We start from the raw sequence: 19,097 nt of genomic DNA, 5'->3' as shown, positions 1-19,097 counted from the left end.
CAGACACTAATGTTTGGATGTGTCCCAGGTCTGGTTATAGCCTGCTGTACCAGGTTTTATTGGGTGGGTAAGATTTTCTTTTGAGTGGGCAATGTCAACCCTTGCCTTTAGCTAGAGCAGGCCCTGGTGTATGCACTTTTTGCTAGTCCACATCATGCAGGACTACAAGACTTGTGTTTATAATGGGCATGCCAACAGTCTTGGCACATAAAAGCTTATTTAAGAGCTCAACAGCTTCTCAATTAATCGAGTAGTCTGTTCTACACTGAGATATTAAACGCAAAAGTCTTCTATAGAGAACATTTAAAAATAAATATCCTTTTATATACTGGTAATCCCACTATCTTTGCTATAATATATCTTTGGCATATGGGTTTTAGAGTTTGTTGTGTTATTTTAGAAGTAGTTTAGTCACAATTATTCAATTGATCACTGCAGCCCTAGACAAGAGAGAGGCATTTTGAACCTGTGATATATTCAAGGACACCAGTCTAAATTTACCCTAGTGGAGTACGAGGTATGTCTAGTGTTTGTGTGTATTTATACCAGAACTAAAGAGGGACTGCGTGTATGTGTGTCTGTACTTTTAATAGGCCAGCCTCTGTCAGTGGTAGGTGACATATGCCCATTTCATTTAATTAGATTTTAGAGCTGCAAGATTAATCTCAACTGAATCAAGAGTGGTAAAGGGTCAGCTAGTAAGTCAGTGTTATTGCTTTGCCTGGAATGTTCCACATTAAGGCATTCAACTTAATCTACTGTATCTTGATTGAATTTAATAAGGTGTTGTTGCTAAAAATATCTTAAAAACATGCATTTTTATTGTCAGTGGGATCTCCACTCCGCAGATGTGTTTAATGCCATAATGTGAAACATTTCAGGTAAAGAAGCACATCAGAAAAGATACAATTGGCCTTTAACAAATCATAAAAGGGGGCATTATTAAGGCACTGTCATATCCTTTGTAACAGCAGCTCAGTTGGTAGAGTGTTTGTCCTCTGATCTGAAGGATGGTGATTTGAATCCCACTCTCAACATAAACATCACTGGCAGTGCACTCAGATCTAATGACCCACAGGTTGGCAGTGTGATCCTAGCTTCCACAAATGAATGCTGCTGTTGTGTCGTAGGGCATGACACTTAACCCACCTCACCCCCAGTGTCTGCGTACACTGGTATATGAATGTGCGTGTGAAGGTGTGAGTAGCTTCTTGATACTTTGAGTGCCTAGAAGGTGGAAAAGCACTATATAAAAATTAGATTGACCAATCACAAGTTCCCCTGAACATGTTTAAAATGTACACAGGCAGGGAATAGAATTGTCTTTTAAAAACATAGAAAGCCAATCTAATTGCTTTTGCAATAAGATGATTTTCTTCAGAATTGTTCAGCTCTACTTGACATAAAACTTTGTTCAATAACAGAGCACAATTAGAGAATAAAAAATAAGCTTATGTCTATTTGAGCAAAAATATCACATTAGAAAGTATATTTGAGCTGTATTGGGGTCATAAAATCCTTGCCATGAAAAGGATGAGTCACAGTTGATAAAATTAAGAGATACCCTTCGATAAAACTAGGGTCTATTTAATTCAAAGCATAAAACTGATCATTATACTTTCCACTTCAGACATTTTAAAACAGGGGTGACATTTATCTGGATATCTTAGATGCCATTTTAATATACAGTTGTCTCGCCAAGAAATTAATATTTATGAGTCTGTGAGAGGCTCATTTGGAAATTAATGAAGGAAAGCAACATGAGTGGTTGCAAGTATGATATGTAAGAGGTTTAGGTATTATGAGTAAAAGCTTTGAATAAAATCTGGTAGATATAATAATCCGTAAACAGGAACAAATGTTAATCTAGTAGAGAATGTAAGACTTAGTATAGGCTATGGAACTATGTACTAAATCTTAGGAACAATTTACAGTGACACTTTACATTTATTGTTGTTCAGTAACATATGTAATGTAAACACATGGTTGTTATGATTACTTGCTTGATGGCTTCCTGTAGCTCAGAGAATAGGCCTTAAAGCAGCTCTGCTTGTGTACAAGTCTCTCCATGGCCTAGCACCGAAGTACATCTTCAGGGCGACAGTGGCTCAGTGGTTAGAGTGTTGGTCCCCCCAACCCGAAGGTCGGAGGATCGAGTCCCGCTCGGACCAAGTTCTGTCATTGTGTCCTTAGGCAAGACACTTCACCCACATTGCCTAGTATGAAAGTGGTGTGTGCGTGAATGATAGGTGGTCGGAGGGGCCGATGGCGCAGATTGGCAGCCTCGCTTCCGTCAGTCTATTGCAGCTGTGGCTACAATAGTAGCTTACCATCACCAAGTGTGGAAATGAATGAATAATGACTATAGTGTAGCGCTTTGAGAGGCTTTGACAAGCCTGTAAAGCGCATTACAAGTTGTTATTATTATTATTATCTCTGACATGTTAGTGCCATATGAACCATCTCGCATACTGAGCACTTCAGGGACTGGCCTCCTACTGGTGCCCAGAGTCAGGACTAAACATTGGGAATCAGCATTTCAGTTTTATGCAGCTAAAACCTGGAACAATCTTCCTGAAGATGTGAGACAGGCCTCTACTTTGACAATGTTTAAATCCAGGCTCAAAACAGTAGCTGTGCATATGACTGAAAGGTTTTTATTCTGCACTCTTCTGATTTATTGTTAATTTTATGATGATTATTTGTGATTATTTATGCTTTGATTTGTGTGATTTTAATGTTTTTCTTATTCTGTAAAGCACTTTGAATTACTTTGTGTATGAATAGTGCTATACAAATAAACTTGCCTTGCTTCACCTTGCCTAGGTACAATGTAATACATGTACTTTGAAATAAGGTATAACTGATAACAGGTTTAATGATATGATCTCTGTATCATCAGATTGTAAAACATACATAGTTATGACTTCACACATGTAGCCAATATAAACTCATCTTTGACACCACTAAAGTAAGCAATAGCATTTGACACTGGGGCAACATCAGAAATTCAAGGTGATAAGATAAAGTGTTGTTTGGGCACTGTGCCAGAACCTCCTTTAATACTGTGCAAAGGACTTTCTGAGTTTTCACTTTAAACACAAGAAGAACAAGAAGAACATGGGTTAACAGTTTACAAATTGTCTAGATTATAAGATTTTGGTCACTAACTGTTGTCTCATTCAGAGTTTTTGGACATAGTTGTTTTCTAGACAGTTTCTCTATTTTCATATTAGGAGTTAATTATCACAACTGTGCACAAGACCAAGTAACAGGCATAGATTGTATATATAAATGGACGTAGCTAACCTGCTAGCCGGCGCATTCCAAATAGGAAGTGATCATGGGCGCACTTCCAGCTTCATAGACTCTGGCTCCGATTCACTTTACATTGGAAAATGTCACCCCTCTATCCGTAACTACTGCTGTCAGGCTCGTCATTTTGGTCTTAAAATGTTCTTATTTACCCACTCTGCATAATCCTGGTGTTTAGATTTCGTCATTGTGTAACTGAAGATTTGAACATTAATAACAGACAAATCAGGTGTCTTCTTTCCCCAAAGTCGTGGCTGCTAGATTTAGCAACAGATCTGACTGAAAGCTTTGCTAAGCGCCCACTCTCTGCTAAACCAGCAGTGAGGGCAGTAAGGGAATCTTCAACAGCCTCGCTCCAGATTGGCTTTTTGATTGCTATGATACTCGTGGTCGGACTCCCTAATACGCAACTTGACTCCAAATTCGACCCCAACTGTTAGCTAGGCCTGTTACAATAACAAATTTTGATATATTGATGATGAAAATACAGACAATAAACAATGATACTGAAACTAACTTATGCCACTAACACAATAACCTTAAACCAGCATTAGCTTCCAAAACTATTCTGTAATGTACAATATTGTAAAATAAATCATGAGCTGCAATAAATAAAAGTAGAATGACACAGTTTAGTACTTAAGTTATTCGTATCTTCATGAGATTGTGTTGTTTGCTTACTTGAAATGAAAAATGAAATGAAATCTCAGAATTTTACAAAAAACTAACTGGGGATATATTGCGATTTGATTTTGCACATTTGAGTTCCATACCCATAACCCTGCTTTATAATTTTATTTTGAGATCAATAGTAATGCAATTTTGAAAAACATCAACCTACGTCTCACAGCATTGCAATTGACTTATGGAAGTGCAGAAAGAACTAAGATGTGTATATTCTATGTCGGTAACGCACTTAGTATAGAACAAATCTAACAGCCATCTCTGATTGCATTATCCTCCAGGTTTTGATTATTTGGTTAATTATTGTGATTTTTATGTGACAATATAATCATAAGGACTAAAAAAAATAATAATCAGGAGAATTGAAGACGCAAAATGATGTGAGTCCAACTAAAGTGAAACATAAACATGAGGTTTTTTTTGTTTTTTTGTTTTTTATAAATATCTGGCTGTTAATGTTTTTCATTCAGAATGTTTGATTTCATAAAGATGATCATGTTGGTGGTTTTCAGATTAGAATGTGAGGATATCATACTCTCAGATGGGGATGGGCAAGAGCCAGATTTCCCTATACTGTACTGTTCTGGTGAAATATCCAAAAGTTGAATTCACAAATGTTGAATTCACAAATCATTTCGATCACTGACTAGACCTAAGAACTCACTGTATAACAATAAAATTTGCATTTTAACAGTATAAATTTTAGCTGTGTCCCCATCTGTATTAAATATTGGCCTATAAAATGTTGTGATATCATCTGAAACCCAGCAATACCTGAAGAGCGGTATTAGATGTGTATGTATTAAACAATGTAAATGAAAGAAAATTAAGGATTTCATTGCTGCTTGGTCATAGAATATCTGTAAGTAATCGTCAAGTTGTGACCTTTCTTCTCACTAATTTCGTAACACTAATTCGATATGGTCACATCCCTAGTCCCTGGACACACAGTTGAAGGCTTGTTTAGACTATGGCCGGAGATAGAACAAATAACAGGACTTACCTCCACCCAGTTGGTGAGCCAGTAGCACTCTGGGTCTGTGCTCTCCACCGTGAACAAAACGTTTCCTCGAGGAATGACACTCCCCTCCGGCACTGCCTTGATTTCTATGGGGAGATGTCCATTGTGTTTCTGTGGGCACAAAGACGCACACTTAGAGCTACAGCTACAGTATAACAGGGTCTGTATCAAAGGAGGGAGTCAAGATCTCTATCAGGACTGTGTCACAAAGCTGTAGCTGCACAGGCTTGGAGGGAAAACTATTATCTGACATTAAACAGTTTTGGATTGTGAGCCCGAGATGACAGTGAACAATTAGGCAGATCAGTATGTTTTGGTTTTTTGGTTAGTCTTCACGCAAGTAGATTTGAATAGGTCCGATCCATTTGGCTGTATACAAGATAGAAGAGAAACTTCATTGTCCATTCAAACAGAGATAGAAATGTGTCTTTAACGTGGCTTAAAACTACATAGTATTTCAGAACTTTCTTATTTATTTTTCTGATAACTACTGTGCTGTTGGTTGGTACACAATTTCAAACATATTTGAAATAAATTACATGATGCAAAGGTTGTTTACATTCTTCAAGCCTATTATCCAATCAGAAAACAGAATGAGCTCCTCACTTTGGATTTCCAGATTATATGATTAGTAAATTCTTGTAGCTATTATGCAAAATCGACTTTTCAAAGCTTTTATAGTTGTTTCTCCTTCACATATACCTTCTCAAAGTTGTATTTAGAGTGATTCATGCAATCTTTAAGGCTTATTTACAAGACGCCATATTGCTAATCAACCCCCGTTTTTACTGCCACCGGCATATGTCAACTGCTCTGTATTTACTTTGTTCTTCAATTTTACTTTCTTAATCAAGTGTGATTTGCAGCTATCCATGGGAGGTGCCAACGAGAACTTTTTGTTGTGATGACATTTACAGCGATGTCAGCTCCCATTGGGCACTGCAGTTTTCAAACACGGGAGGCAGTGGACTTGTTTCTTATAGATGAACATTGCAATTTAAAATGTCTAAATTATAACATAATGATCTACAGGTGTCATAGATTATAACTATAGAGCAGACACAAGCACAATAGGTCTTCTTTAACCTACAGTATGACATATCCTCAGTATATAACAAGTAATTGCCAGGTAAATTGAGACTGTTTCCTTTTCTAACCTAGTCGGAACGCATGTTACAGCTAAGTTACAGATAGATGAACATATCTCAGAGTTTGGTATAGACAGTTTGGACAAATATTATGATGAGTATAATGTCTGATTAGCAGGAAAAGACATTTGCTAATGTTGCCAACATGAAACAGCACTCTCTCCAAGGTGCTGAAATTATGCAATAGCCTTGACTTAAATTGCTAATTTCTAAATAATACTGTTCATCTATTACAGGTTAAGGTTATAGACTTTCATTATTTCATTTTATCTCATAAACCTACAACCAAATGTGGAGAATGAATGAATAATAAACTTCTGATCTGAAAAGCCTGTCAATCTAATTATTACTCTACTTTATATGAATCAAATACTGTACAAATGTGTTATAAAAGCATTTATTTGTAAAGTTATATTTTTTTATTAAATGAGCAAATTTATCCACAGATCCACAAGTTATATTTGCTAATGCATTGCTTATGTCATTTCACACCTTTGTACTGCACTATATAAAGCATTTAAGACGGTAATTCTTTATAACTCTAATAGCCTGGGTGTTCAAGATCACGTTGGGTCCTTGAGTTGTGGAATGCAGTCCCAAAATATGCCTGGTTTTATCAGTATCAAAGGCAAAGCTACAATAATCAGGGCAGAATGAACTGTAACATACTTCCAAAATGTAGGTCCAGCCCTTCTCGTTGAAAACATCGTCCTGAAAGTGTTCTCTATACACCTCTTTAGCCTCTTGGATCTTCTCTGGAGTCACTACTTTTCCTGCAGAACACAAAGAACAGTTGTGCAGTACAATTAAAGTAAGTAACTTTTCTGCCACCCTCTTGTCTCCATGGAGATGTAATTGCTTTGTCTGGAATGTTCCACAGAATCTATCTTGCCCATACTCAATTACTCAAGGTGTTTTATTACTAAAAAATGACCGTGAAATACATGCATGACCTGACTGAAATTTGTGGAGCCATGCACATGTCTCCGAGGAGATAAAGAACTTTGTGCCATACTTTATAACAGTTCAGGCAAACAAACCATCTCCATGGAGACAAGTAGGTGTCAGATCTCCACCAGAAATGTTATATAGTGCACCTTTAAATTATAGAGTCGATTAATATGATTAATATTTTGAAATAGTATTGCCACTGTGTGAAACAACACAAATAACTGCTTTTCAGTGCTGGTTGTCACAAAAGTTTGTACTGTGCAAACATGGGGATACAGTGGGGTTGTGTGAGGTTGTTTTGGGAAAGCACACATCTCATTAAAACCAATAAAAGTAGGCTTGTTGTGATTATTATGATTATTATTATATTTAAATATTTCATAATTGCATTTAGCAATATATTTTAGATACAATAAAAACAGGTTCAATCATCTGGCAGGTCTCTGCTTTTTCAGGCAAAGCAACCATAAAACACCTGGTCTATCTAGTATTTGCTTTCACACCTGCATATCTCATTTTACTTGTTTGTAGCTATTTCGGGAATTTGAAAATAAAGCTCTTTTTTTTAACATCTGTGTAAGATGTTACACTTTTTTTTAAATTAGTTTTTGCTGAGTTCATGAGACGCCAGGCGCAGACAGCTGGCCTTTCTCCTCTCAGACAGTCATAGAGCAGCTGTGCTTTTGTCTTGCATCCCCTCTCCTGCCTCTCCCCCGCACCTCTGCTACACAACCATGAAATCCTTTTAGGACCAAGGAGAGAGAGGCATTCTTTTTCACGTCGTTGCCCCCATTGCCTCCGTCTCTCCTTGAACCCTTTCCAAAACAACCTGCAAAACTTCCACCTTCACCAACTGGAGTTAATTAGAAGGATGCAATATTGTGCTTGAGCTGTCCAGTGGCATATCTGGGTATAAGCAGGTTGTGCAGACGCATCAGAGCCTGACCTCCCAAAAGCAGACTGTATATTACTTAATAGTTTACTTTATTTATTACATTAAAATGGATACTAAGGGTGCTATTTTGTTGTTTTTCATTGTACTTTGAAGTAAAAAAAAAAAAAAAAAAAAATCACACACCTTATAAATAGAACTGGCATTGTCAAATTCTTGCCCTTAATAGGTGCATATGGGTCATCATTAGCCTCTGCCACCTGCTTGTATACATAGAAATATTGGTGCTTTGCCTGGAATGTTCCACAGTGTGGCATTTAACTACATGTTAAATTGTACTATTTAACATTCCATGGACATTTCTATGGACACAAGCAGGTGGTGGAACCTCCGCCAGAAAAGTTACATAGTGTACTTTTCATTGGCTTGTTCTCATGAAATTTATTGCGGCATGTGCAGTATGGGGAGCATTATACTTTTAGCACCTACTTAAAAGTCTTTGAGTAATGCACTGAATAGCTCTAACTATTATTATCTGTAACTAGCTCTAGCAATGCTTTAAGTAGCCTTACCCTAGGTATCAAAAGTTATTGAACATGAGGCTAAAAAGCTTTCACACAACTTTCAGCTTTTTTATGTATGGGTACAAAGTGTGCCTTGAAACCATAATAGTAATAACAGATTAAGATTACATAACAAAACTCCAGCCCCTATTGCTATGTTGACAGGAGCAATGTTGTATGGACATGTACATAGACTTCACTGATGTACTTGACTCACCTTTTAGATATTTATGGAGAATGTATTGTAGCCCATAGAAGACTGTTTTCTCATATTTGACTTTTCTGTTCTTGCTCGGGTCTGTCCTCTTCTCACGACACTCAAAGTAGGAATATACTTTACTTGTGTTGGGAGGATACTGTTTGTAATGGGTGACCTGGAAAAAACAAAGTAAACAATGAAAAGACAGGAAACTGGAGAAGTATTTGAACAATTGCAGTAAAAAAGTAAAATATAGTGTAGTTTATGTGCTTTTTAAAGTGGAAAGCAAAAACTAAGGTATTGCTTGAATTCAATAACTGAAAATAATACTTTTATCATAGTTTATATTTACTAGTATTATTCATTGCGCTATGTTGCATCATACCACCGAAACAAGTTCCTAGTTAGTGAATTTTGACCATGGACAATAGCAATAAATCTTTTTCTGATTCTAGTGATTAAGACAAGATAAAGAAAGAGAGTTGTCATGTGCTAGTAAAGTTGGTGGTTCAAATTTGTTCCTACCAGTGTGTGTACCTTTTTTATTTTTCTAGTCTTTTTTCTAGTCTATTAGATCACATTTTTTATTGTATCACTATTCAAGCAGTTATTATCTTTTTATAAAGCCATCTGTCCCTTCGGAGAGTTCATACTTTACTGTCCTAAATCACTCACTCTTGGCAGAGGCTGGTCAATCAGAAGAACTATGGGAGATTAAACAAAGAAGCAATAAAATGAAATATTACAATTCACAAAAATAGTACCAAAAGGATTAGATTATAATTTGATTTTTACTGCCATATTGCCAAGTTTTATGATATATTATTATAAAGTAATATATTAAACAAATCCTCCTACATCTGGACTATTTCAATTTAAAATGACTACCGGTACTTACTTAGAAACAAAACTATTTATAGCATACATCTTGGTATTTCAGAGCTTGCTACATCAAAAGTATTCAGCCTTAACAAAGTATATTACTAAAAAGATTCTTGGTGGATCTGATGAAACCTCTGTGTTGAAACATGGGACAATTTGAAAAAAATAGCAGTTTACTTGCAACACCAAGGCTTAAGATTTCAATGTGTACCTTTGGGATAGCACTATCCATGGCCTTTTTTTCAAAGGAATTTAATCTGCAACGAACGCAAACAAAACTATTTGAACAAAAGCGCAGCATTTGACATTTACAAACCTGATTAACTTGCTAAAATGTCAAAATTGGGGCCTGTACCTGACTTTTTCCCATGTATATTAGCAAATTTGGTCTCGCCCCAGCACAGATACATTGCATAAGTAGGTCTTGAGATCAAAATAAATCCACTGTGCGTCTGTCTATATCGAATTAAAAAGCATTTCAGAGTCCAATAATCTGGAAGTGCGCATGAGCATGCTAGTTGTTGTTAACTTTACAATCACTACAAAAGGAAAAAACCTGGTCTCTGGAAGTTGACAGATAAGATAACAGTAATACATGTCCGGGCATGCTCCTAAGAGAGAAAATGCCGGACACACATGCTCTCTAATTCATGCACAGTCAATGGGAGCCTAACCCTATCAATTAAATACCAGAAGGAGTCGAGGGACTTCCGCAGCAGCCACAGTAGCACAGAGGCATTTTAGAGTTGAGCTGTGATTACAGTAAACTCACTATTAACTATTAGTGTGGAAAGTCCAGCTGAGCAGAATCCATATGTAAAAGAACATTTGTTTGCGTGAGAAAATTGCTGTTGGGATTTGAAAGAACATGTAAAACTCTAAGAACTTAAAGAATGCAAACGTTCACCAAGGCATAGCACAGATTACATGTCAGCGTTCAGACAAAACAACAATTTTTACAACAGCACACACTTCACAGCACTGTAAATTCCAATATTATTAATATTAGTATCTATATTAATAATAGCAATACATTTTAAGTTCTAAGCTCTTCATCCTCCATTTAAGAACTTGTTTTGTCAGCTTCTAATTCCATAACTTAGCAACCACATTCATCCTAATTAGACCACACCTTTTTGACAGGTGCTGCAACATTTTTTTATTGTTAATTCTATGTTGCTGGTCTAAAAAGAGTATCCCAAATTCCAGGAGAGGTATCATGTTTTTTAACCCTGTAACTATTTTCTTTGGTATTTACCTACTGTCTTCTCTAATGCCTGTTTCCTTGTTTCCTTTTCAAACTGTTTATTCGTTTCAAGATTAACTACTTCAGTTCGTGATTATCTATACAGCTACGCCTGTCAAGATAACAAATTTTGCAGTGCAACGTATATATATATAGATGTTAAACGATAATACTGAAACCAAACCATAAAGCAAAATTATCACCAAAAAAGTATTCTAAATGTACTATATGGTTAATAATTTCCACTTTGTACATAGATGTAAATAGTGTGTGATTTTGTGAGATTATCTATTTATTTATTTTGTTTAACACTGACACTTTATTCTTATTGTATGACACTTTATTCTTATTGCACAAATTTTATTCTTATTTAAATGACTTTTTATTTTTATTCTTAATTCTATCCTGTGGTTGTGGCATCTGTTAACTAAGAGAATTTCCCTTCGGGGATCAATAAAAGTGATTCTGATTCTGATTCTGATAAAATATGAACTGCAATAAATAAATAGCTAAATGCAACACTTAAGTAGTTAGTTTGTATCTATAATGAATCTATGAAATTCATAATCCAACCTTCTACAGCGCAAATCTCATTGTACTACAAAAACATCACCAGAAATACTGACCCCCAAAACGTATTGTTCCATCTAACATACAGTGAACAATAAGTCAATGTAGTATTTATTGTGACAGGACTACAGCCCAGTGAGGTGACTACTTTGAAATATTGGGCCAAAAATAATCCAACTAAAAAATAGTATGAGTCACGAAGCATTTGCAGTTGAGGAGAAGAGAAATGTCAATGAACTTTTTCAGTCCTTTGACCCTGACGTGTCCTTTCCTTTGGGCTTTCGAGGACTTAAAATAGACTCACAACATGACACTACGCTGCTGCACCACTCGTATTTATGTGGGCACACATTACACATTAGTAATATGTACCAAATATTAACACGTAGACTTGGCAGTAGGCACACAGCTGATATTTAAAGGAGCACTATATAGGCCTGTCACCATTACAAATTTTGAAGCATAATATATTGCTACTAGGGATGGGACGATATTAAATTTTAGATTCACGATTATCATGGCCAAAATAATCGCGATTAACAATATTATCGCGATAATTATTAACCTGTTAACGTTCCGACGGCCCGGGCCTACTTTACAACTTTACAGCAATGTACATACACTTCTGCGTCACCCACACAAACAATCTACACATCAAATGAAAGCTACGGCGCTTGTCTTTCTGGATATGCAAACCATTTTCACCTGCCATCACCACAGTGCTGACAGGAAAGACGTTTTTACACAAAAGTCACAAAGTGTGAATCTGGACTTCACTTACCATTGAGCGCTCTGGTTCTGTCAAACATCAACATATTCACACAAAGTTGGTCTCTTTTGTTCCGTAAAGTCCAGAGAATATAACCCAGTCAAGAAATTATGTCCACAAAATAAGATCCTCCATGTCCAATCTGCTGCAGGAAAGTACTCCAAATATGAAATCTGCTCCGTCACTTCTTTGCCATTCTTTTGTCGATTTCAGGCATAATAAACTTCTGACAGCGCCAACTTTGTTCCCCAGTGCTAAACACACGTGTTAGCTTGTGATTGACACCAGTGTTGGCCAATAAGGTGGGGGTTGTGGGTTACTGAGGCCGCAGACAGCGAATCAGTGCTACAGATGACTGAAAGTTTACGCCCCACTCTTCCCCTTGTAGAATCAACCACTTACATCACACACATTTAGTGATGTTTTTCCCTTACAGCCAATGAGTAGCGGGACAGGATGACGTATCACATGCCATGGTTTTCCGTAAACAGACGTATCCGGAAGAAAATGTGTACTCCTCAATGCCATGCTGGCGAAATGGACCAGTCCTTGTTGCACCGGAAGTGACGCAAGTGCCCGTCGACGAACACTTAATTTTTTTAATTAAGGCACTTTGGTGAATTGGGAAACGAGTGGATGCAGAAATGTGTGCATAATGGCGCATTTTACGCACTGTTGTTTTGCATTTTAAACATGACGAAACGGACAAGCCAAAGGGAGTACATGATCGAGGACACTGCGGATGTTTGTACAAGTTAAACTAGAGGCATTTCGGACCTGGAGCGGTTCATGGCAAAGAGTAAAGATCCCACAGTGGACTCAGGAGTAAAGGACCTTATTTTTTGATGGATTGGATGCTGTTCTCGATGGGTAAGCGAGGTTTATTCTGCTATTAACTTATTTGTAGGTAAAATATACCGTGTATAATCGTTAGCTTTGCTTCTGTGCACATAGTGCGCATTCGGACCATGCGCTCTGGCACATTTGTGTTCAGCTGTATGAATTAGACTTAATTTGTCTATTGTTTAAAAGGTGTTGTTTTATTCTGCAGTTTGCATTATTGTAGGTAAAAATCTAAGATGTGCACACATTAGCGTCTCATCTGTGCGCATGGGTGAGGCGCGCACTGGTACGTTCCTGTGGAGCATTACGGATCAGACTTTGTTTATTGTTGATATCTGACAGAATATAGTTCAGACAGAGATAAGCACAGAAGCTACAAGTGTCATTACTATGTCAGAGTGGGCAAACACCACAAACTAACATCTAAACGTTGTATTGGAACTGGAAACATGAGGCAGTGTGGTGCCGTAGAGGCGATTATAATCGTGCGCGATGATCGCGATTATAAAAAATGCCACGAACGATTAATTGCAGACCTTTTTTATCGCAATTAACGATATTATCATATATCGTCCCATCCCTAATTGCTACAGAGAAGTATAACGATATAATATATATATATAACGAATATTAAAACTACTTTATGCCACTGACAAAATAACCATAAAGCAGAATAATCCCAGTAAACCATTTTCTAATTAGACATGTGGCAGAATGAAGCAATAATAAACCGTAGAAGTGACTTGTTCAACCCTCTACTGCTCAAATCTTATTGTAACACAACAAAAATAACTAAAATCTCCCCATTATTAAAAAAAAAAAAAAAATGGCAAAAGTACACACAATAAATATTGAGCCCAAACATATATTTTTCAGGTTGCATACACTGAATGTCGATTAAGTAATTATCATGACAGGCCTAACTATATAATGTTTCTCGTTGCCCTGCAGATGCTGTCTCCATGGAAATACCACTGCTTTGCTTGGAATGTTCAGTATTCCACAATATTCACAGTACTGCATTAAACTTATCCATCTCCTTAGAGGCAAGCAAGTGACTCTACCAGGCCAAGTTAGATGTCTGATCTGTGGAGATATGAGCCCAAAAATACCTTGAAAACCCACACCTTGGTTTTCAATGTATTTTTAGCTATATAAACACTGGAAAATAAAATACATTCTAAACTCTACTGTTGAACATTCCAGAAAAAAACAACTCATCATGACCAAGCAAAAATACAGTGTTATGGGCTATGGTGGCCCCTTATGGTCTACTTTTGGTCCCCATAGTCCAACAACAAGCTGAGCAATAAATGTATAATAAATAAGACTTTTGTTTCTTTCATTAAACTATAAACTAAATAAGCCATAAGACATGTCATAGAATAAATGAAGCATGTATGTGACATCCAAAGTACGTAACAATACATGTGAGTTGTACAGTGTAAACCTCCAGTCATAACAATGTATTCTGGGATCATCTACTGTCCCTCCTGTTATTGGGCTGCATGTCCCTCACACTACAATGAACCAGTCACTTTATGCTTCCATACAGTGCCTTTGGGAATGAGCTCCTCTTTTCTGTCCAGACTGCAGCACAAAGCCAAAGAGGTGCACTTGTTTTTGTTATGTAAAGTGAACAAAGTACAGGGCCACAGGTCGGACAGCCACTATCACAACAGAGATTATTACAAAGCCGCACATATTAAGCCACATTTTATTCATGCTCAGGTGGTCTTGGTCAAAAAACAACAATACGACTGCCAGAGTAGGACAGAAATCAAAATTCAAACATTTGACTGCCAATTTCTGAAAAGAACTGAAATATATAAAGATTGGTGAGATGATTCGTTTGATTCTGCTGTTGCAAATCGACTCGGTGTTGCGTTCGATTCTTACGAAAGAGGCCTTCTGTTGCTCTATTTTTTAACAGAGGTGACTTTTATCTTTCAGTCAGTTTATTCTACATTGCTAGACAGAGGCCCAACAAAAATCAAAATAAAAACCGTGACCCATGTATTGAAATAAGGATTGAAAGTAACAACCAGTAACAGGATATGTTGTGGCTCATTCACTACACAGAAGAGGGGGCATCACATGAAAGTAAATCACATGCAGTTGTTAATTAGCTTGGTCTTAACTGTAAATAGGCGAGTCTTATTAATGCTATTAATGTTTGATACAGGGTCAAAATAAGTCGTGCAACTACTCAGTTCATTAAGACAATGGACCACTATAGATGCCAAAATTTATTATTCAGTCTTCATAATCATCTGGTTCACTTCTGAACTCCAGTTTACTGTACTCACTGTTTTGCCTGCACAAATCCTCAATTACTTTGTTTTGCAAATAAAGCAGTATGTGAAGCTGACAATTTACTCAATATGGACCATTATTGTGTCCCTGAAGCATTTTACATTTAATGAAAAAAATGTGTTCTCCAATATGACAGAAATATAATTGATTGCGCCATTTTAATATTCAGTTTTTAATATTTCAAAATAGAATCAAACAACCAAGAAAGACCACCAGTCATTTAAACAGATATGTCACATTGGAGGCGCTTAGCCAACCCGTGTTTCAACAAGTGAAAAATACCACTACTACTGCCACTACCGTTTTCAAGGCTACTATATTACTGAGGCTTATAAATGTATCACAGAACAGTGTGGCTGCCCATTCCTAACATTAAATAATTGTATCTGTAGTTCCAATGTGGCTAGATAATTTGCTACATAACCAGAAGAGTTCACCTTCACTTCTAGACCATATCCTATGTATAACCTATAGCCTATATTCAAATTATTTGTACTGAGGTGTCTCAATCTATCATTACACTGACTGTATGGTAATAATTTTATCAGAATGGGCTAAAAAGCACTTCATTGCTCATTTCATCCCTTAACAATAAATCACATTGACTCTCTTGCATGTAGCAGCTTACTATATATTGCTAGGCCTGTCACAATAATTACGATATCAACTTAGCACTAAAGCTGGAACAAGATATGCTTGGGCTCGGTATTTATTATATGTACAATTTCTTTCCAATAGTGGGGATAGCCATTTTTATGTAATACGGTAAGATTTGAGCTGTAGAGGGTGGAAAAAACAACTTCTGTGGCCAAATATTAATTCTCCTACTATTTATTTGCTTGTTCGTGCCTTTTAATTATGCAGTATGTTTAAAAACAGGTTTACTCGGATTATCCTGCTTTATTCTTGCGTCAGTGGCATAAAATACTTTCAGTATGATCGTTTATCACAATATTTCTCTGTAGCAATATATCATACTTCAAAATGTGTTATCATGACAGGGCTATATATATCATATTCATATTAGCATTTTATGAGGAAAAAGCATACAACACAAGTCATGGTGGTCCTCGTTTCATTCATTTCTTATCATCAGTGCATCACATGACTCCATTACATAACATTATAGGCCTATATTATTATGTTATGGGAAAACTATGAAACACAAGTCTCAGTATACTACCTCACGGACAGCAAGACTCTAAATTTGTCAGGGTGGGTTAAAAAAAAGCACTTCATTCATTCCTGTGCCTCATCCTCCTCATCATCGCTGCATCACATGACTATTACATGGCAACCGGCCTGGCGTCGTCCCAGCAGCAAACACCTCTACGTGCAAAAGGACACAGGCTACAACACGGACTTTAACTTCACTGGGATGCATTTACCTTTTTTTGTTGACTAATCGAAATGCAATCAGTAACTTCATTTAATACACTGAACTGAGATAGCTGTGTAATACAAGGCTTGGACTTTTTACTTTCGGTTTTGATTTCTGGTAAAACATGTGTAATATGCTCCACTATGGTGATGTAATGAATGAATGGGTTAATCTGAATAGCCACCCATGTGCGGCGCAGTGTATGGATCCACCACAGAGCACTTGCTAGCAGTAGGCTAATATTAGCTTTTATAATATCAACTCCCGTGTATCGCTTTGGTTCAGACTGCGAGCTAACAGGCTAACTCATTCAAGCTAACGGAGCCTTGCAGATGACTTCAGATGGGGCGTGCTGCTACTAGCTAACCAGAACAAGGATGCTTTCTTATTGAATGGATACCAAGCTTGGATTGTGTTCGGCTATAGCTCTCTCCTCCTCTTCTTCCAGCGCTTTAGGCCCCGCTTAGAGCCCACAGACACCGGTCACAGAGAGCGCACTGTGATGGCCTCAGGATACATGATGAAACCACCTTGACTTTTTAAAACCATTTCCATCCATTCTCCTTCCGCCCACTCAAAACGCAAATTAGACAGGATTACCTTGTATGAATCGGTGGCTAGCATAATGCTGAAATCGCCGTCTCCGCGCTCCATCTTTCTCCTGTAGGTGCTGTGAGTCAGTCGCAGCTGTCAGTAGTGTGTTGTGTTGCGCACCGTGCTGCTGCTGCCGGTGCTGGAGCAGGGCAAGGGGGGAAGGACGAGGGGGACAAACCGGGAGGGGCGAAGGGCGGGCAAGCTAGCGTCATCCACACTCCGGCCTCTTTTCGGACGCTTTCGGCTACTCTCGGAAATGTCGGAAATCCGCCATGTGATCTGCACGTGACACACATCGGCCAAAGACGGTGAAGCAAAGATCGTGTAGATGGGTAAAGATGAATCAACAGGGTACAAGGTTAGACGATTAAAACAGATTCAAACAATCAAATATCGTGAATGTTTTATAAGAAATGTATCTATATGTTACGATTCTAATTGTTGAATTGATTGGTATTAGTATTTTGCTAATTCCGAGTCTGTCGTAAATTATTACAGTGTTATAGCTCTTCATTCACTTCACCTGCTTTTAGAGATGCAGGCGCTTGCACTTCCAAGTAATACCACGAAGAGGCAGTGTTGACTTGACAATAACTTGCCAGTTTTCAATCACAGCAGGGGGAATATATTTTCTTAGTAAAAACTTTAAAATAACAATACATTTAGGCTATATATCTTAATTATTTATCTGTTACGGTTTGTGGTGTCATATAACCAACGTTTGATAGTGCGCATTGACACTATGGTCCTACCTGGTGTCAGAGGAATGTGCAGAGATTTAACGAGGCGGTATGAGATTCTTGCCCGCTCGAGTGATGTGTTTTTCGGCCAATGCGTCCGCTTTCAGCCCCTGGGAGGGCGGGGCGAACCAAGAAAGTGTGACATTTCCGCGTGTAAATAAATATAAGTTTTAGGAGTTTTTTCGGGGAGGAACAAGTATTTCCAAGCAGGATATATTTTAGAACCCTTGGATCACATGATTTCGGTTCAGAATACAACTGCAAGGCGGCACTTCTTATGGAGGAAGTACCAACTAAAGCCATGTCAACTTGTGAGGACGTGTAGTTTGTGATGTATTTGAGTAAAAAAGGAGGTAAACTGGAGTATACACGCATGCTGAAGTTAAAGCGAACATTTGACCTGCACAGAGATGTGGTGTGTGATCTGCGCAAGAAAGAAGCGTCAGTCTGCAGAGTCAAAGGTGAGGCAGGTGTCCACTTGGATGGACAGCAGTAGCCTGCAACCAATACAAGTTAAATCTGTATTCTATAGCCTGATTACTCCCTTCTGCCGTGTTTACTGCTGTGGATCCTTAGTTAGAATGTGCTGCTACTATTTAATCAATAGTTTAAAGTTACAGTTATAGGAGTTTAAACTATTTTTATCTTTATGTAATTGCTGATGGAGGGCCAGCCAAGTACTTGTCTCGAAGATGTTGTTGCTTTTCCTGAAATGTTCTTCAATAAACGACATATTTACTTCCATGGAAACAAACTGATGATGTCACTAGGCCAAGTTACAGGTCATATCTGTGGAGAGGCAAGCCTGCTCACAGTAAGAATGTAACCTATGTTTTTCAAGGTAGTTTTCAACAATAAAAAATAATAATAATAAATAAAAAAATAAAAAATAAATAAATAATAAATAAAATAAATAATAAATAAAAAATAAACATTTTAGGCAAAACAATATTATTTACATTGAGATAAACCGGTGGCACACA

At 37.4% G+C, this 19,097-nt stretch overlaps 2 protein-coding genes across 3 annotated transcripts in view; one reads left to right on the top strand and one right to left on the bottom strand.

Annotated features, from left to right (window-relative positions):
• nampt1 (nicotinamide phosphoribosyltransferase 1) overlaps positions 1-17,610 on the bottom strand; it is a 33,020-nt gene extending 15,410 nt beyond the window's left edge. Inside the window, exons 1-4 of the mRNA XM_033989155.2 lie at positions 17,381-17,610; positions 8,792-8,948; positions 6,838-6,941; positions 5,003-5,131 (exon numbers count right to left, since the gene is read on the bottom strand). Coding sequence (XP_033845046.1) covers positions 5,003-5,131; positions 6,838-6,941; positions 8,792-8,948; positions 17,381-17,434 — 444 coding nt within the window. The 5' untranslated portion in view covers positions 17,435-17,610. The remainder of the gene's footprint in view (positions 1-5,002; positions 5,132-6,837; positions 6,942-8,791; positions 8,949-17,380) is intronic.
• A 644-nt stretch (positions 17,611-18,254) lies between these two features.
• Positions 18,255-19,097, top strand: part of gsap (gamma-secretase activating protein) — a 63,147-nt gene continuing 62,304 nt past the window's right edge. Inside the window, exon 1 of one of the 2 annotated variants that reach the window (XM_055231976.1) lies at positions 18,255-18,575. In XM_055231976.1, the coding sequence (XP_055087951.1) occupies positions 18,446-18,575 (130 nt within the window). In that variant the 5' untranslated portion in view covers positions 18,255-18,445. The remainder of the gene's footprint in view (positions 18,576-19,097) is intronic. The other variant, XM_055231975.1, reaches the window with a different exon arrangement.

Source organism: Periophthalmus magnuspinnatus, chromosome 23 (genome assembly GCF_009829125.3).
Source record: "Periophthalmus magnuspinnatus isolate fPerMag1 chromosome 23, fPerMag1.2.pri, whole genome shotgun sequence".
Taxonomy (NCBI): domain Eukaryota; kingdom Metazoa; phylum Chordata; class Actinopteri; order Gobiiformes; family Gobiidae; genus Periophthalmus; species Periophthalmus magnuspinnatus.
The sequence above is the reverse complement of the archived record's forward strand: the minus strand, read 5'-3'. Positions and strand labels throughout refer to the sequence as shown.